Raw genomic sequence first — 15638 nt, 5'->3', positions numbered from 1 at the left:
TCAACTCAAATTGTGACCAAATATGGGCATGGACATAACCTGGAGCACGTGGGGGAGCAAAACACACATGAAACAGAGTCTGACACTATTTCATCAGATGAAAAAGATTTATATTAAAGTTTTTTTAGTAACAGTATAACAGTATATTAATTAACCATCCAAAAATACTGAAGTAAAAACATAGCACTTTAAGAAATACCAAAGGTAGGCACATTGTATACACTGGCCTATAAACTGCATATTTAAAACACTAAATCTAAGCTGGATAAACTACCACACTATCTTACTACTACCCATAAACTACTCATGTTCGTCACACACCACATCCTTTATAACCTACAGTACATACACCAGTAAATAAACTACAGCCTCACTACAGCCTACAAATGACACATTATCCAAACAATACAGCTTGAAGTATAAATTACACCCTACACACTTTTTAAAGAAGGCTCATGTCATACATTGCATTAATTACAGAGGCCTATAAGTATAATATATGAGTCTATAAGTATAAAGACTTATTACACACTACAAGTCAAATTGTTTTCTTAAAAGTGTGTATTTTTCTATGTTAAAATACCTTTCCCAGCTTTACAGGTGCATCTCAATAAATTAGAATGTCGTGGAAAAGTTAATTTATTTCAGTAATTCAACTCAAATTGTGAAACTCGTGTATTAAATAAATTCAATGCACACAGACTGAAGTTTTGTGTGCACACCTTGTGAAGGGTGTCAATGATTGTCTTCTGGACAACTGTCAGATCAGCAGTCTTCCCCATGATTGTGTAGCCTAGTGAACCAAACTGAGAGGCCATTTTGAAGGCTCAGGAAACCTTTGCAGGTGTTTTGAGTTGATTAACTGATTGGCATGTCACCATATTCTAATTTGTTGAGATCCAAAGACTTAAACTACTTCAGTCTGTGTGCATTTAATTGATTTAATACACGAGTTTCACAATTTGAGTTGAATTACTGAAATAAATGAACTTTTCCACGATCAGGTCTGAGCCCAGCTGCAGTGATCCGAGTTACTCCGTGTGGTACTGCACCATGCTGCGAGTACAATGACATTCTCACACATGCCCTCACGTACACATGCACACAACTGCTTTAAACCACTTCTGTCCTCTGTTACTCATGCAGCAGCAGCATCTCTAATCCACCTCCCACTGAACCCATCACTCTAGCTCTCAAACACACATGGCACATAACTTCATTCTTCTAAGAGCACAAATGGGAGTTTTATTTATCACTCGAGGAGTCATCTATTATTGCTGAGTAACAATAGGATAGCATTTACTGCTAACAAAACATTGCTGTGCCTCTTCCTCCCGCCCTCCATCTCGGTCTCACCTTGTACACTTGTCCATAGGTGCCGTTACCCACGACCTCCACCAGCTCGAAGATTCCTGCTGGGTCCTGGAAGAGAGAAACAATTTTTAGAATGGTAAAATCATTCAACCATGCTAATCCCACAAAATGAAGTTGATTTGGATTTACTCCACAATAGTTCTGTTTAATGCCAAAAAAAAAAAACCTTAAGAGGCTTAGACCAGAAACATTTGTTTAATAAACAAATTAAAGGGTTAGTTCACCCAAAAATGAAAATTAGCCCACAAATTACTCACCCTCAAGTCATCCTAGGTGTATATGACTTTCTTCTTTCAGACAAATTCAGTCGGAGTTATATTAAAAATTGTCTTTGATCTTTCAAGCTTTAATGCCACTCAGCGGGTGTGTCATGCATCAGTCCAAAAGAAGATAAATAAAAATCACCCATCCATAAAAATAAAAAAAAGTGTCTCACACGGCTCCGGGGGGTGAACAAAGGCCTACTGTAGCGAATCGATGCGTTTTTGTAAGAAAAATATTCATACTCAAAACATAATAATCACTTTAACGTAGCTTGCGACAACAGTCCTACATGCGGCTCTGGGCAGTATATTGACTTAAAATGCCCTATTTTACTGTCATGATGAGTGAATATTGTCAAAAAAATACCACACTAAATAGTGACTAAACACGACCCCTTTTAATACATGTTAACCAGGAGTCACTCTCATTTATAATTTGTACTCAGTTATTGACGAGTCGGCTGCGGTGCGGCCAACTGAATGCGCTGCTTCTCTGCCGCTCACTGCACAGAACAGACGCCGAGAGAGGCGACGCTTTTCCGGGAACGTCAGACCTCGCATTCGCGGGACAGCACTGGCGAAATCTTCCAACTGAACCATAACTAACGTTTATCCCAAAAAGTCGCTAGGTTTGTCAGTATGAATATTCTATGGAAGAAAGCCGCTAAAAGGGTCTGAAAGTTGCTAAATCTAGTGCTAAAGTCGCGCTCGTGTGTGTGTGAGATGCGGGAGCTAATGGCAGGGGGGCGGTGGATATTTGTGGCGGACAATGTGGATGAGTTCTTCTGTGTCATCACGTTCTATTAGTTCTACAGCTTCAGTTTCGGAAACTTTCACGCTTAGTAACACATACAGCTGTTCCCTCACCACAATGCAACAGTGAAAAGGGACCCCTTTCAAACAGTGTCGCGTTCCAAACGTTGTTTAAGCGACATAGCAATAAAGCAATACTGTATTGCAGTATTTAAAAAATTCATATCATAACAAAAATAAACACCGGTATTTGGTATACCGCCCAGCACTAGCTTGAAAGATCAAAGACAATTTTTAATATAACTCCAACTGGATTCGTCTGAAAGAAGAAAGTCATATACATCTAGGATGACTTGAGGGTGAGTAATTTGTGGGATAATTTTCATTTTTGGGTGAACTAAGCCTTTAACACCAATTATTCGATTTTATTTATGCCAGAACAAACAGTTTGTAAACACACCTTTTCGCAATAAGGTTTAGAATTTCTTTTGAAACATATCATTTGGCAAAGGAATTGAATTTATTTTCCCATATTTATTCTTTAAATGTATTAAAAGAACCGTTTAAGTTCCATTAGGTAAACAGAATTATTCAATCAAGTCTCGATAAAAAGTATTGACAGATAATTTATTTCCTTATTGTGATGCACATCCAAGTTAAAAGGATTAATGAAAAGAAAAAAAAAAAGTAGGACGGTGATCTATCCATCAGTTGGAGGCAGATTTGAAGGCGAGCTTGCAGTCAACTGAAAGAAAGGGGCCAGGTTTAGGCGACAAAATGAATAAAAATTAGAAGGTCAAAAGAAAATGTTAAAAAAAAAAAAAAAATGAAACCTATAATTTTTTGAGCTAAAAAAAAAGTCAAAAGACAATTTATGCCAATATTAGGTATTTGCTCTGGGTTTTATCAGAACTACACTCACTTATTCTGTCACTCGCAGTAAAAAACATGGAAACTCATGATTTGAAATGCACAATGATCAGGAAAGGATATGTTTCATGTCTTCAATCAAGCTTATTTTGATTATTTTTCTCTCTTACACAAATGGCTCCCTGCTGGCTCAGGATGGCAATGACAGAACCATGCTCAGCCATTGAGAACAAGACAAAGCGCCATCTTTTTACAAACTCCAGTGTTTAAAAAGGGAATTTATGCAGTACTGTCATGTATTAAGAATCATTATGACACTCTCAAGCAGCTTTATGTACCTCTTACGTGCAGCTTTAGCTGGGGAGCGCAGACAAAAACTAGAATGAGTAGAGGGTTAAAAACAGCCAGCGCAGCACATAAACACACAGTGTGTGATTCAATATGGCCTCGGTACAGCTCTGTGGGTGGACAAGGCTAATGTTCTTCCTAGCTCTCACACACACACCGCATACACACCACAATCATCTCACTCTCATCGGACTACAATAACTGCAATCTTTTTCTCCCTCATCCTCCTCATCTCTCTTTTTATGTCTTCCTCTCTTTCTCTCTCTCAAAGAGTTCTGGAGTGGCGAGCTGTAAGTGAGCAACACGCTCTTATGTGAACCATCAGTAAGAGGACGAATGGAAATGAGAACAAACACAAACGGGATAAAAAAAAACAACAAGACAGTTTATAACAAAATAATAATAACATGTCCAACATATATATTCTAGTGCCCTTATAATATTCAAACTGAGTTTACAAAGATCATCAAACGAAATTAGTCTATTCTCTAGAGAGCATCTGTCTCAGAGAAAGAGGGAGAGAGAGATGACACATAAGCAGAGAAAAGAATAAATGAGCTAATGAATAAAATGATAAACAGATAATAAAGCTTTCCCCTGGAGAATAAAGGAGGACAAATTGAGAAAGGAAAGACAAAGGGAAGGAAGTTTGCTGAAAAGGTTGCCTCTGGCTATTCAAAGAATGTGAAATGACTGAATTTAATATTAAAAATACAAGATAAATCTTATGATTCAGTGTATGTTTGTGAAAGTGATGAGTGACAGGACTGAACATAAACTAACATCCCAATGGAAAATATATGCCAATATATGCTAATGTTAACCAAAAACCCCATCTGAAACATACAAAAATATCATATCAAATTTAAAAATAAAAAAGCCACGCTAACAGAGAAATTATATTATCATAAAGGATAACGAGCTAATTGGTCTACAAAACCCATTTGAATACAAACCGTAACTGCAAATCAGTGAAGTGAATGGCATGTTTGGTAAGGTGACCTCATATAAATCTTGTTCACTGATATATGTTTGTATGACAAGATCATTCTCTTAATCTGAATTAATTTGAAAGATTACTGATTTCAAAGCACAGGAATAGATTAACATACATTATTATATTATTACCATATGTTGCACATGACAACATTACAATCAAGTCATTTATGATAAAAAAAAAGCATCTATCATGATGACTTGTTTTTTTTATTGTGAATTTTTCTTTTTCTTTTTTTGGATTATGCAACTGTATTAGTTCCTTCATGGATGTGCAGCTAAATTAACCCAGCTAGCCAACTTAGTATCTGCTACATAAACACCCTCATAAACCAACATAAAGTTGGAAAATATTCTGAACAGCATGCAGCTATCTTACTAGGGATGAAGCCAATGCCCATCAGATCCAGTCTACGGTTATCAATATTTAAGCATTACTAGATCAAGTTACATCATTAACCTGCAACCTCATGAATGCAGATAGTACCAATAAACATGAATAAATATTTGCTCCTTCCCAGTGTACAGCAAACCTCTGGCTTTATGCACATGTGTACTTCAGCTGGTTTATTCGACGGCTGGTTTTATTTTGATCAGCCAATGACAAGCTTCTGTTAAATTTGTCAGATCTTTCGAGTCATGCATATTCATTAGTTGGTGTTTACCCAGTAGCTTAGATCATTACTATTTAATATTTTGGTTTCTGTTATGATGTCATTAGCATTTATGTCTCCTTTACATATGCAACCCAACCATCAAACGGCTGCTGTTATGATTATGTAATGGACACATTTAAATATGAATTTACAAAATCCAGGCTTTAAATAACTTCACCTGCTTCAATGCCAAGTTTGATGCACTGGTAAGTCTAATGTTATTTAAAAGTGATCGCTACAAGAAGTGAAACCGAGATGACCACAGGTGAACTGGAGAGCAGGTCGTTCTCAAGTTCAAAATCAACACAAAAAAAGTCGCTAGGTTTGTCAGTATGAATATTCTATGGAAGAAAGCCGCTAAAAGGGTCTGAAAGTTGCTAAATCTAGTGCTAAAGTCGCGCTCGTGTGTGTGTGAGATGCGGGAGCTAATGGCAGGGGGGCGGTGGATATTTGTGGCGGACAATGTGGATGAGTTCTTCTGTGTCATCACGTTCTATTAGTTCTACAGCTTCAGTTTCGGAAACTTTCACGCTTAGTAACACATACAGCTGTTCCCTCACCACAATGCAACAGTGAAAAGGGACCCCTTTCAAACAGTGTCGCGTTCCAAACGTTGTTTAAGCGACATAGCAATAAAGCAATACTGTATTGCAGTATTTAAAAAATTCATATCATAACAAAAATAAACACCGGTATTTGGTATACCGCCCAGCACTAGCTTGAAAGATCAAAGACAATTTTTAATATAACTCCAACTGGATTCGTCTGAAAGAAGAAAGTCATATACATCTAGGATGACTTGAGGGTGAGTAATTTGTGGGATAATTTTCATTTTTGGGTGAACTAAGCCTTTAACACCAATTATTCGATTTTATTTATGCCAGAACAAACAGTTTGTAAACACACCTTTTCGCAATAAGGTTTAGAATTTCTTTTGAAACATATCATTTGGCAAAGGAATTGAATTTATTTTCCCATATTTATTCTTTAAATGTATTAAAAGAACCGTTTAAGTTCCATTAGGTAAACAGAATTATTCAATCAAGTCTCGATAAAAAGTATTGACAGATAATTTCTTTCCTTATTGTGATGCACATCCAAGTTAAAAGGATTAATGAAAAGAAAAAAAAAAAGTAGGACGGTGATCTATCCATCAGTTGGAGGCAGATTTGAAGGCGAGCTTGCAGTCAACTGAAAGAAAGGGGCCAGGTTTAGGCGACAAAATGAATAAAAATTAGAAGGTCAAAAGAAAATGTTCCAAAAAAAAAAAAAAATGAAACCTATAATTTTTTGAGCTAAAAAAAAAGTAAAAAGACAATTTATGCCAATATTAGGTATTTGCTCTGGGTTTTATCAGAACTACACTCACTTATTCTGTCACTCGCAGTAAAAAACATGGAAACTCATGATTTGAAATGCACAATGATCAGGAAAGGATATGTTTCATGTCTTCAATCAAGCTTATTTTGATTATTTTTCTCTCTTACACAAATGGCTCCCTGCTGGCTCAGGATGGCAATGACAGAACCATGCTCAGCCATTGAGAACAAGACAAAGCGCCATCTTTTTACAAACTCCAGTGTTTAAAAAGGGAATTTATGCAGTACTGTCATGTATTAAGAATCATTATGACACTCTCAAGCAGCTTTATGTACCTCTTACGTGCAGCTTTAGCTGGGGAGCGCAGACAAAAACTAGAATGAGTAGAGGGTTAAAAACAGCCAGCGCAGCACATAAACACACAGTGTGTGATTCAATATGGCCTCGGTACAGCTCTGTGGGTGGACAAGGCTAATGTTCTTCCTAGCTCTCACACACACACCGCATACACACCACGATCATCTCACTCTCATCGGACTACAATAACTGCAATCTTTTTCTCCCTCATCCTCCTCATCTCTCTTTTTATGTCTTCCTCTCTTTCTCTCTCTCAAAGAGTTCTGGAGTGGCGAGCTGTAAGTGAGCAACACGCTCTTATGTTAACCATCAGTAAGAGGACGAATGGAAATGAGAACAAACACAAACGGGATAAAAAAAAACAACAAGACAGTTTATAACAAAATAATAATAACATGTCCAACATATATATTCTAGTGCCCTTATAATATTCAAACTGAGTTTACAAAGATCATCAAACGAAATTAGTCTATTCTCTAGAGAGCATCGGTCTCAGAGAAAGAGGGAGAGAGAGATGACACATAAGCAGAGAAAAGAATAAATGAGCTAATGAATAAAATGATAAACAGATAATAAAGCTTTCCCCTGGAGAATAAAGGAGGACAAATTGAGAAAGGAAAGACAAAGGGAAGGAAGTTTGCTGAAAAGGTTGCCTCTGGCTATTCAAAGAATGTGAAATGACTGAATTTAATATTAAAAATACAAGATAAATCTTATGATTCAGTGTATGTTTGTGAAAGTGATGAGTGACAGGACTGAACATAAACTAACATCCCAATGGAAAATATATGCCAATATATGCTAATGTTAACCAAAAACCCCATCTGAAACATACAAAAATATCATATCAAATTTAAAAATAAAAAAGCCACGCTAACAGAGAAATTATATTATCATAAAGGATAACGAGCTAATTGGTCTACAAAACCCATTTGAATACAAACCGTAACTGCAAATCAGTGAAGTGAATGGCATGTTTGGTAAGGTGACCTCATATAAATCTTGTTCACTGATATATGTTTGTATGACAAGATCATTCTCTTAATCTGAATTAATTTGAAAGATTACTGATTTCAAAGCACAGGAATAGATTAACATACATTATTATATTATTACCATATGTTGCACATGACAACATTACAATCAAGTCATTTATGATAAAAAAAAAGCATCTATCATGATGACTTGTTTTTTTTATTGTGAATTTTTCTTTTTCTTTTTTTGGATTATGCAACTGTATTAGTTCCTTCATGGATGTGCAGCTAAATTAACCCAGCTAGCCAACTTAGTATCTGCTACATAAACACCCTCATAAACCAACATAAAGTTGGAAAATATTCTGAACAGCATGCAGCTATCTTACTAGGGATGAAGCCAATGCCCATCAGATCCAGTCTACGGTTATCAATATTTAAGCATTACTAGATCAAGTTACATCATTAACCTGCAACCTCATGAATGCAGATAGTACCAATAAACATGAATAAATATTTGCTCCTTCCCAGTGTACAGCAAACCTCTGGCTTTATGCACATGTGTACTTCAGCTGGTTTATTCGACGGCTGGTTTTATTTTGATCAGCCAATGACAAGCTTCTGTTAAATTTGTCAGATCTTTTGAGTCATGCATATTCATTAGTTGGTGTTTACCCAGTAGCTTAGATCATTACTATTTAATATTTTGGTTTCTGTTATGATGTCATTAGCATTTATGTCTCCTTTACATATGCAACCCAACCATCAAACGGCTGCTGTTATGATTATGTAATGGACACATTTAAATATGAATTTACAAAATCCAGGCTTTAAATAACTTCACCTGCTTCAATGCCAAGTTTGATGCACTGGTAAGTCTAATGTTATTTAAAAGTGATCGCTACAAGAAGTGAAACCGAGATGACCACAGGTGAACTGGAGAGCAGGTCGTTCTCAAGTTCAAAATCAACACAATGAAACTACAAACCACCTCAGTCGTGTGCAATTCTAGCTTGAGGGCCACATGTAAGGCAGACCTCTTGTGATAGTCTAAATGCCCCCCCTAAATGTGCGTCTATGAGACACAGTATGTGGGTGTTATATAGGACAGCTATCAAACAATGAGCTCAAGTGAATCATCGTGCTCCATCTCTCTCTCTAGGGGCAATATCAGACACATCACACCCTGGAAAGCTGTGCCCAGGAACTCACTGTACCAACACACATGAGAGAAGGAGAGTTACGGCCAGAGCTCTAACATATATGGCTTATTCACTAACACACTTAAATGCTTAAGTGTCAAAAGAGGGATGGATTGAGTCCTCTACTGTTCACTTCCAGTCCACAAGGCTCTTGTTTAGGAATGATGCATACCTAGGTATTCATAAACAACCAGAGTTATTATTAACTAAAACTATTAAAAATGTATTTGTTCATTAAAATAAATATTAATATTAGATGAAAAACTGTTAGAAATGTTGCTTTGGCAACTAACTAAATGACTGGAGAAGTCTGGCATACGTCACCAGAAGGAAATCTGTCATTTCACAGGAAGACTTACTTATGATATTTCGATTGAGGCTAAATGACAGGTAACTGCCATAAGTTTAAGTTGAACTACTAACTAGAAATAAATAAAACTAAAACTGAGTTCAAACTAAAAGAGAAATAAAAATTATTTAAACCTAAATAGCAATGTTTAAAAAAATGAGTAAAAATAAAACCATATAACACAATTACTAAAAAATTTAACTAAAATTAAAATGAAAACTGTAAATATAAAACTAAGTATAACTCACAAATATCAAAACGGACATTTAGTGAATGTTTTGGACCTTTGTGAATGGCAGTTAAGTTGCCTTTTCTATATGCAGGAACTCACCTAATTAGTGAGCGTAATTAGCCCTAAAACACTGGATTAGCCACCTGCTAACATACCACTAAAATAGATGACTAGATTAGCCTTCTGCTCGCACATTAACTACCCATTCTGGTAAACAACATATATTAGCCTCAGAATTGATAGCATATATATATATATACACATATACATACATACACACACACTACTGTTGAAAGGTTTTGAGTAAGACTTTTTAAAGAAAAAAATTATACTTTTAATTCAGACAAGACGCATTAAACTGATCCAATGTGACAGGAAAAGATGTATAATTTTACAAAGATTTCTATTTGAAATAAATTATGTTCTTTTTGAACATTCTATTCATCACAGAATCCTGCAAAAAAAATTATCATCGTTTCAACAAAAACATTATTTTAATTTAATTTTGTGTGTGTGTACGGTGGTGTATTAGGTAAGAAATTAATTGTTTTGCTCAAATACATTAGATTAGTTTCCTGCTAAAACAGACTTTGGTAAAAGATGATCATCTTGCTATGTAGTCTGGATTAATGTCAAGATGATAATCTGCCCACTTCTGCATAATAACTGGGCAACTCATTTTCTCCCTTCCCAAAACTGACTCAGTCGTTGCTGTAAAATTTTTATCCATTTACCAACACTTTCCAGCATCTGGTCTGCAGGGAATGTTGAGCTTTTTCTTTTAAATAAATAAAATAAAAGCCATAAAAAAAATCACAGCCCACTGAATCATTCTGTCACATTTGCATTATATGTAAACACAAATAGAGTGATGGACTACATGGAAAGCTAAACTAATGTTTTGCAGGGTATTCCCCATATAACAAGGGAGCTATTCTAAGATTGCAAAGCAAGTTTATTCAGTGTCAACACTTATTTGCAAGGTAGGCCCTCCCAAACCACAACTGTCCGTGTGCGAGTGAGAGAGAGAAACCTATACTTACTTACACACATACAGAAATGCATAAACACTCCAGGCCTGGATTATTAGATTACATGATACAGGCTCAAGACTCACCTGCTCGCAGAAAATAATCATTTGTGAGCTAAAAAAAAAACCTTTAAGATTATTATTAAAAGCTCTTCGATGTGTTGATATTGTCCCTCGTAGCCCATAATGATGGCACTGATCATACTGTAATGGATTTGTTTGGGTGTGAAGGCCTGTGGCAGGTGCAGGCAGGAGGACTCACCCGCAGGGCGCCCAGGTCGATGTCATCCAGACTCCGAGTAGGTGCGTTTTCTGACATTTTTACAGGTTTTCTTTAGCAGATTCAAAAGTGCAGCTACGACTGCGCTATTATTTGATCACAATGTTTATTTCAAGGGACAGTTCAGAAAAACTTGTGAGGTTCCCGGAGAAACATTTGGCTCGTCTCCGCCGCGACCCGTTTAACCGACAACAGCTGCAGGATTTCTGACCATAAAATGTTTGTTTCTTCTTTACTGGAGAACAAAAGGTTCTTTAAGGCCAAGCGATCCGGTTCTTCGAGTGATTGTTAGCCGGAGACGACCGAGAAATGCCTAGCGAGCATTAATCGATGAAAAAGGTTGAGATTGAGTCTATAATCCTGAAGACTGCATGGCAACATTTACACGAGCTTGAATCAGATCTGCCACCCTGCGCTCCGTCTCTACACTCATTTTGGCAGCACTGCGTAAATTAAGCCAAGCCTACCTCAGTCAAAAACAGTAGATTAATATATACACGAGCCGTATAAATCACTAAATAGGCAAATAAAGTGATAAATCAGAAGCCGAGCTCCTAAACAGCGGCGCTCGTGATATCCGCGTCAATCTGCCACAGCCGTGTGTTACGGCGCAACCCACGCACACGCCTTAAACAGGATTTCTGTGTTGATTTCGACCTCACTGCTCGGCTTAGTTAATGTCCACAGTTTTTAAAGTCTCCACGTTGTGTATAGGATTGAAATATGCAGTCCTGGTGTCAAAAACAAGACGTGTTTACGTCGAATAAAATTCCGCCCGCCTGGCAAACTTTCATTCCTCCTGCCGTCAGTCAGCGGCGCCTCCCGGGTGTGCGCAAACCCTCCGCCGATTTGTTGGAGAGAAAGAGAGGGAGAAGAACGGAAAACCATAAACAGTCCCTTGTTTTCAGCCCGGACCCTTTATGGCAGTGACTGGTCACGATGCATACATAATATTTATTATTATTCAGATATCCCCTAACGAGTCGCCTCGGGAATCAACTTTGTCCTTTTGCTGTAATGTTGTATATTTTGATGTGTCAGATTGAACTTCTCTGTCCTGTCTTGGTATGATCCTATTCCTACTTCTGCCGTCTGTGGTCGGGCTGTGACGTCTGCAAGAAAACACAACACTGTTTTCCAGCCACTTTGTTGTTTTTTCCTCCCTCCCCTGTACTTCTCATTCCCGTCTTCCTGGAGTGTTGAAGTGCTACGGTGTTACAACAGGGACAAACTACCTGAACTAGCTAGTTGCAATGGAGACGGGTGGTACCGGTGTAAAACCTTGCAGCATACAATCACACGTTGTTTTCTATCATTTTGGAGACTTTAAGTTGACTTCTATTGTTTTTATAGTATGTTGACCTCTTATAGTAAACCCTTACCATTCAGCTTACCTAACCCTCACACTTTAGCCCTAATTTATTAAGACATCATTTAGTATGTTTATTAAAGAGATATTTCACCCCCAAAAAAGAACATTCCATCATCATTTACTCACCTCATTACTGTACACTACTTTCTTTCTACTGTAGAACACAAAATAAGATATTTTAAGACATGAGTCTGTGTGTGTTCCATATTATGGAAGTCATCGATCAGCAAAACTGGTTTAGTTACCAGTGTTTGGAATGACATGAGGGTGAGTAAATGACTGAATTTTCATTTTAAAATAGTCCCTCCCTTAACTATCCCTTTAAGCAGTTTTCATTATGAGTACTGATTTGTCTTATTGTTTTTCTTTGAATTAACTTGGTTTCTATAATAGTCTCCCTCTACATTTTGTTTCACTTCATTTATTATATTCTGTTTCCGAGTTGCCTTGTGTTCACATTTTTGTGTTGTTCGCTCTGTAAAGTGACCTTGAGTTTAAGAAAAGTGCTGTATAAATAATTTAACGTTGCTGAGGACTATAGTCCTCACAATGTTTTGTGGGATTATTTAGTGCTCACAATAAAGTAGGCAAAACCACACACACACACACACGTTTACTTAGCTATCTAAATGTGGACATTGCATAGACTTATAAACTTCTCATGTGCACACGCTTCATGAACTCAGGATGAAAGCATGAGATGACAGAGAAAGTTGATGATCAGTGTCATGGTACCAACAAAGCCAGATTGGATTGATTTTGTTTCGTCAACTCAAAACTAATCCTGTAACCCTGAGTTTGTTCAGCTACCATCCATGGTACAAGCCCCTGAAGTAAATTAATACAAGTATATTTATTCACATGGAGAACAGATGGAGGAAAAATTTATTAATTGCTCAATGGTTTACAAACAACTGTGATATGTAATGGAGACAGTCATTAATCCAAAAATACATGTCGTACATCTAGAAAAAAAAAACACAAATCACGTATAAACCTTAGTCAGGGTATTGCACCAGATTTAATTTTTGACAGGAATGAAAATGAGGCTGTGAGGCTGTACAGTGTGTTCAATTGATTGTCCTGTTTAACAACATGCAATTTGTTCAGCTGACAAAACATCTTTCAAAAAAAAAAAAAAATTAATAAATCGTGAGTTTTGAAAATAACGTGATCTAGGACCTTTACAGAGTGCATGCTGTTCACAGCATCGTTTTCATCTGAAGAAAATTAAATTTGGCACCTACCCTAGGTAAGGCCTATACCAGATGTCCAAAAGCTGTGAAAACACAGTGTTAGACAAGATTCATTTAAGTGTTAGTTAATGAGTTCTGTTTGCTTTCTAAATAAAAGCAAAATTGTATGTAGGCCTGTCGCAATAATCAATATATCGATTTATCGCACAATATATGTACATGATCTCAATAATTTTTGGCGACGCAATATATCGCCCATATTTACTTAAAAATTAATGTCACCATGTTTTGTACTTTCCACTTGCGCCTGTGTCTTTTGCAGCTTCTCGTACATAACTTGGTGTAGTCATGAGGTGCTAGTTCAAATTTAAAAAATGCTTCTACAAACAAAGTTTCATCTGCAGATATGGCCTTGTTTAGGGATCTGTGTCTTTGTGCATACAGACATCTGACTGCTAAGTAGTGATTGTGTTTTTCAGCAATAGTGTGCACCCTTAATTTACAGAAAGAAAGAAGGTCAGGGAAACAGCTGTAGATAGAAAAATCTCCATACAAGTTCTTTGTGCATTTTCCTTTTTTTCTACTTTGCACTTTTTGTTAGAAAATGTTTATTTACTATTTATTCAGGTTTTTTAAGGCATCTAATATTTTGATACTTAATTTCCATGATCTAAATATTCTTAAAAATTAAAAGTTTGTTGTCATTTGGAAGTGTGTAGGCCTTCTTACATTATTATGCTGTTACATTATGAATATATATTCAGTGGCATAAAATGGTCTTTAAAATGACAATAATATCGCTTATCGCAATTGTTTCTGGAGCAATATATTGCACAACAAAAAGTTGTTATCGTGACAGGTCTAACTGTATGTTCTTGAAAAGTATAAAAATGTGCAAAAGCAGATATGTTAATATGTCTGAACAGGTATAGAGATTTAAAAAGATTTAAAAAGGCATAATTGTTAGTTCATAAAGGTGATTGCTTGATGTGATTGGAATGTTACAGTATATTAATAATTGTGTCTCTGGTGGTCAAACCACTAAAACATTGTCTTCAAGTGCAGGCAACATCATCTATAACATTCTACAGCATTACATAGGCAGATTAGTGATCGTTTACAAAGTGAGGCACTGACAAAATTAGCATTGCTTATCTGGCCTCCAGTGTGCTCTCTACTTGTGTCAACACCCCCTCCAAAAAACCGAAAGTGGAATCTTCTGGGCTGCTGACATTATTACATAACAATAATTTCTCCTGGTTGCCATGGAGATTGGGGGTGGGGGGGATTGCTAAATGTTGAGCTGTGACTCCCCCTGAATATCTCACGATGTTTGAAGCCCCACCTGATCCCTGCTCCATAACACTACCCCCTCTACCTGTATCAAAAAAACATTACATCATTTCTCTGACCAAGTACCCCAGCATACCACCCTCCACCGTTATCCATGTTTTTACGGTTTGTCTATTATTTTGTGCTTCTCGATCTTTTCCTCTCTTTCTTTCATTCTATCTCTCTCTCAGCAGCCAAGACCAAGTCAGCTCTTTATACCCGTCACCATAACAACCACAAATGTTCTGACAGATTTGCTGCCACTGCATTGGGAGGTGTAGTGCACACAAGAAAGAAATAAAGAGAGAGGGAAAAGAAGGTAAAGCAGCGCCATCCACCCACACACATTCACAACAATAAATGTACGTTCTGTTCCTCGGTCATCAAAAATACTCTCTTTCACCTTATTTGCTCTTCTTTACTCATTTGACATGCAGCGCTTTACATCCTCGGCCATCTTAATTACTCAGATCGTGACATTCATGGCCGTAATGGGCTTTTGGGGAGAACATTGTTGCCATTTCATTGCATCTTCATATAATTAACAAAAACACAGTGTGATTTTCCTAGTATAAACACGTTTATCTTCTCATACAAGATCATTTTGTTTTTCTACACCTGGGGTTCTCAACTCTGGTGCTCGAGGTCCACTTTCCTGCAGAGTTTAGCTCCAACCCTAATCAAACACACTTGAAGAAACTAACTAATCAAGGTCTTCAGGATGACTAAAAAGT

The 15638-nt window shown here is 36.9% G+C and overlaps 1 protein-coding gene across 6 annotated transcripts in view; it reads right to left on the bottom strand.

The window, feature by feature from the left end:
- LOC107596107 (misshapen-like kinase 1) overlaps positions 1–12229 on the bottom strand; it is a 62796-nt gene extending 50567 nt beyond the window's left edge. For 4 of the 6 annotated variants that reach the window (XM_016286726.1, XM_016286728.1, XM_016286731.1 and 1 more), the window contains exons 1-2: positions 10987–12228; positions 1357–1422 (exon numbers count right to left, since the gene is read on the bottom strand). In XM_016286726.1, coding sequence (XP_016142212.1) covers positions 1357–1422; positions 10987–11043 — 123 coding nt within the window. In that variant the 5' untranslated portion in view covers positions 11044–12228. Of the gene's footprint in view, positions 1–1356; positions 1423–10811 lie in introns of all 6 variants that reach the window. The other 2 variants (XM_016286730.1, XM_016286729.1) reach the window with 2 other exon arrangements.
- Between the last annotated feature and the right edge of the window lie 3409 nt (positions 12230–15638).

This window comes from Sinocyclocheilus grahami, unplaced genomic scaffold, assembly GCF_001515645.1.
Source record: "Sinocyclocheilus grahami isolate Dianchi unplaced genomic scaffold, SAMN03320097.WGS_v1.1 scaffold215.1, whole genome shotgun sequence".
Classification (NCBI taxonomy): domain Eukaryota; kingdom Metazoa; phylum Chordata; class Actinopteri; order Cypriniformes; family Cyprinidae; genus Sinocyclocheilus; species Sinocyclocheilus grahami.
This window is presented reverse-complemented; position numbering and strand designations above follow the sequence as displayed.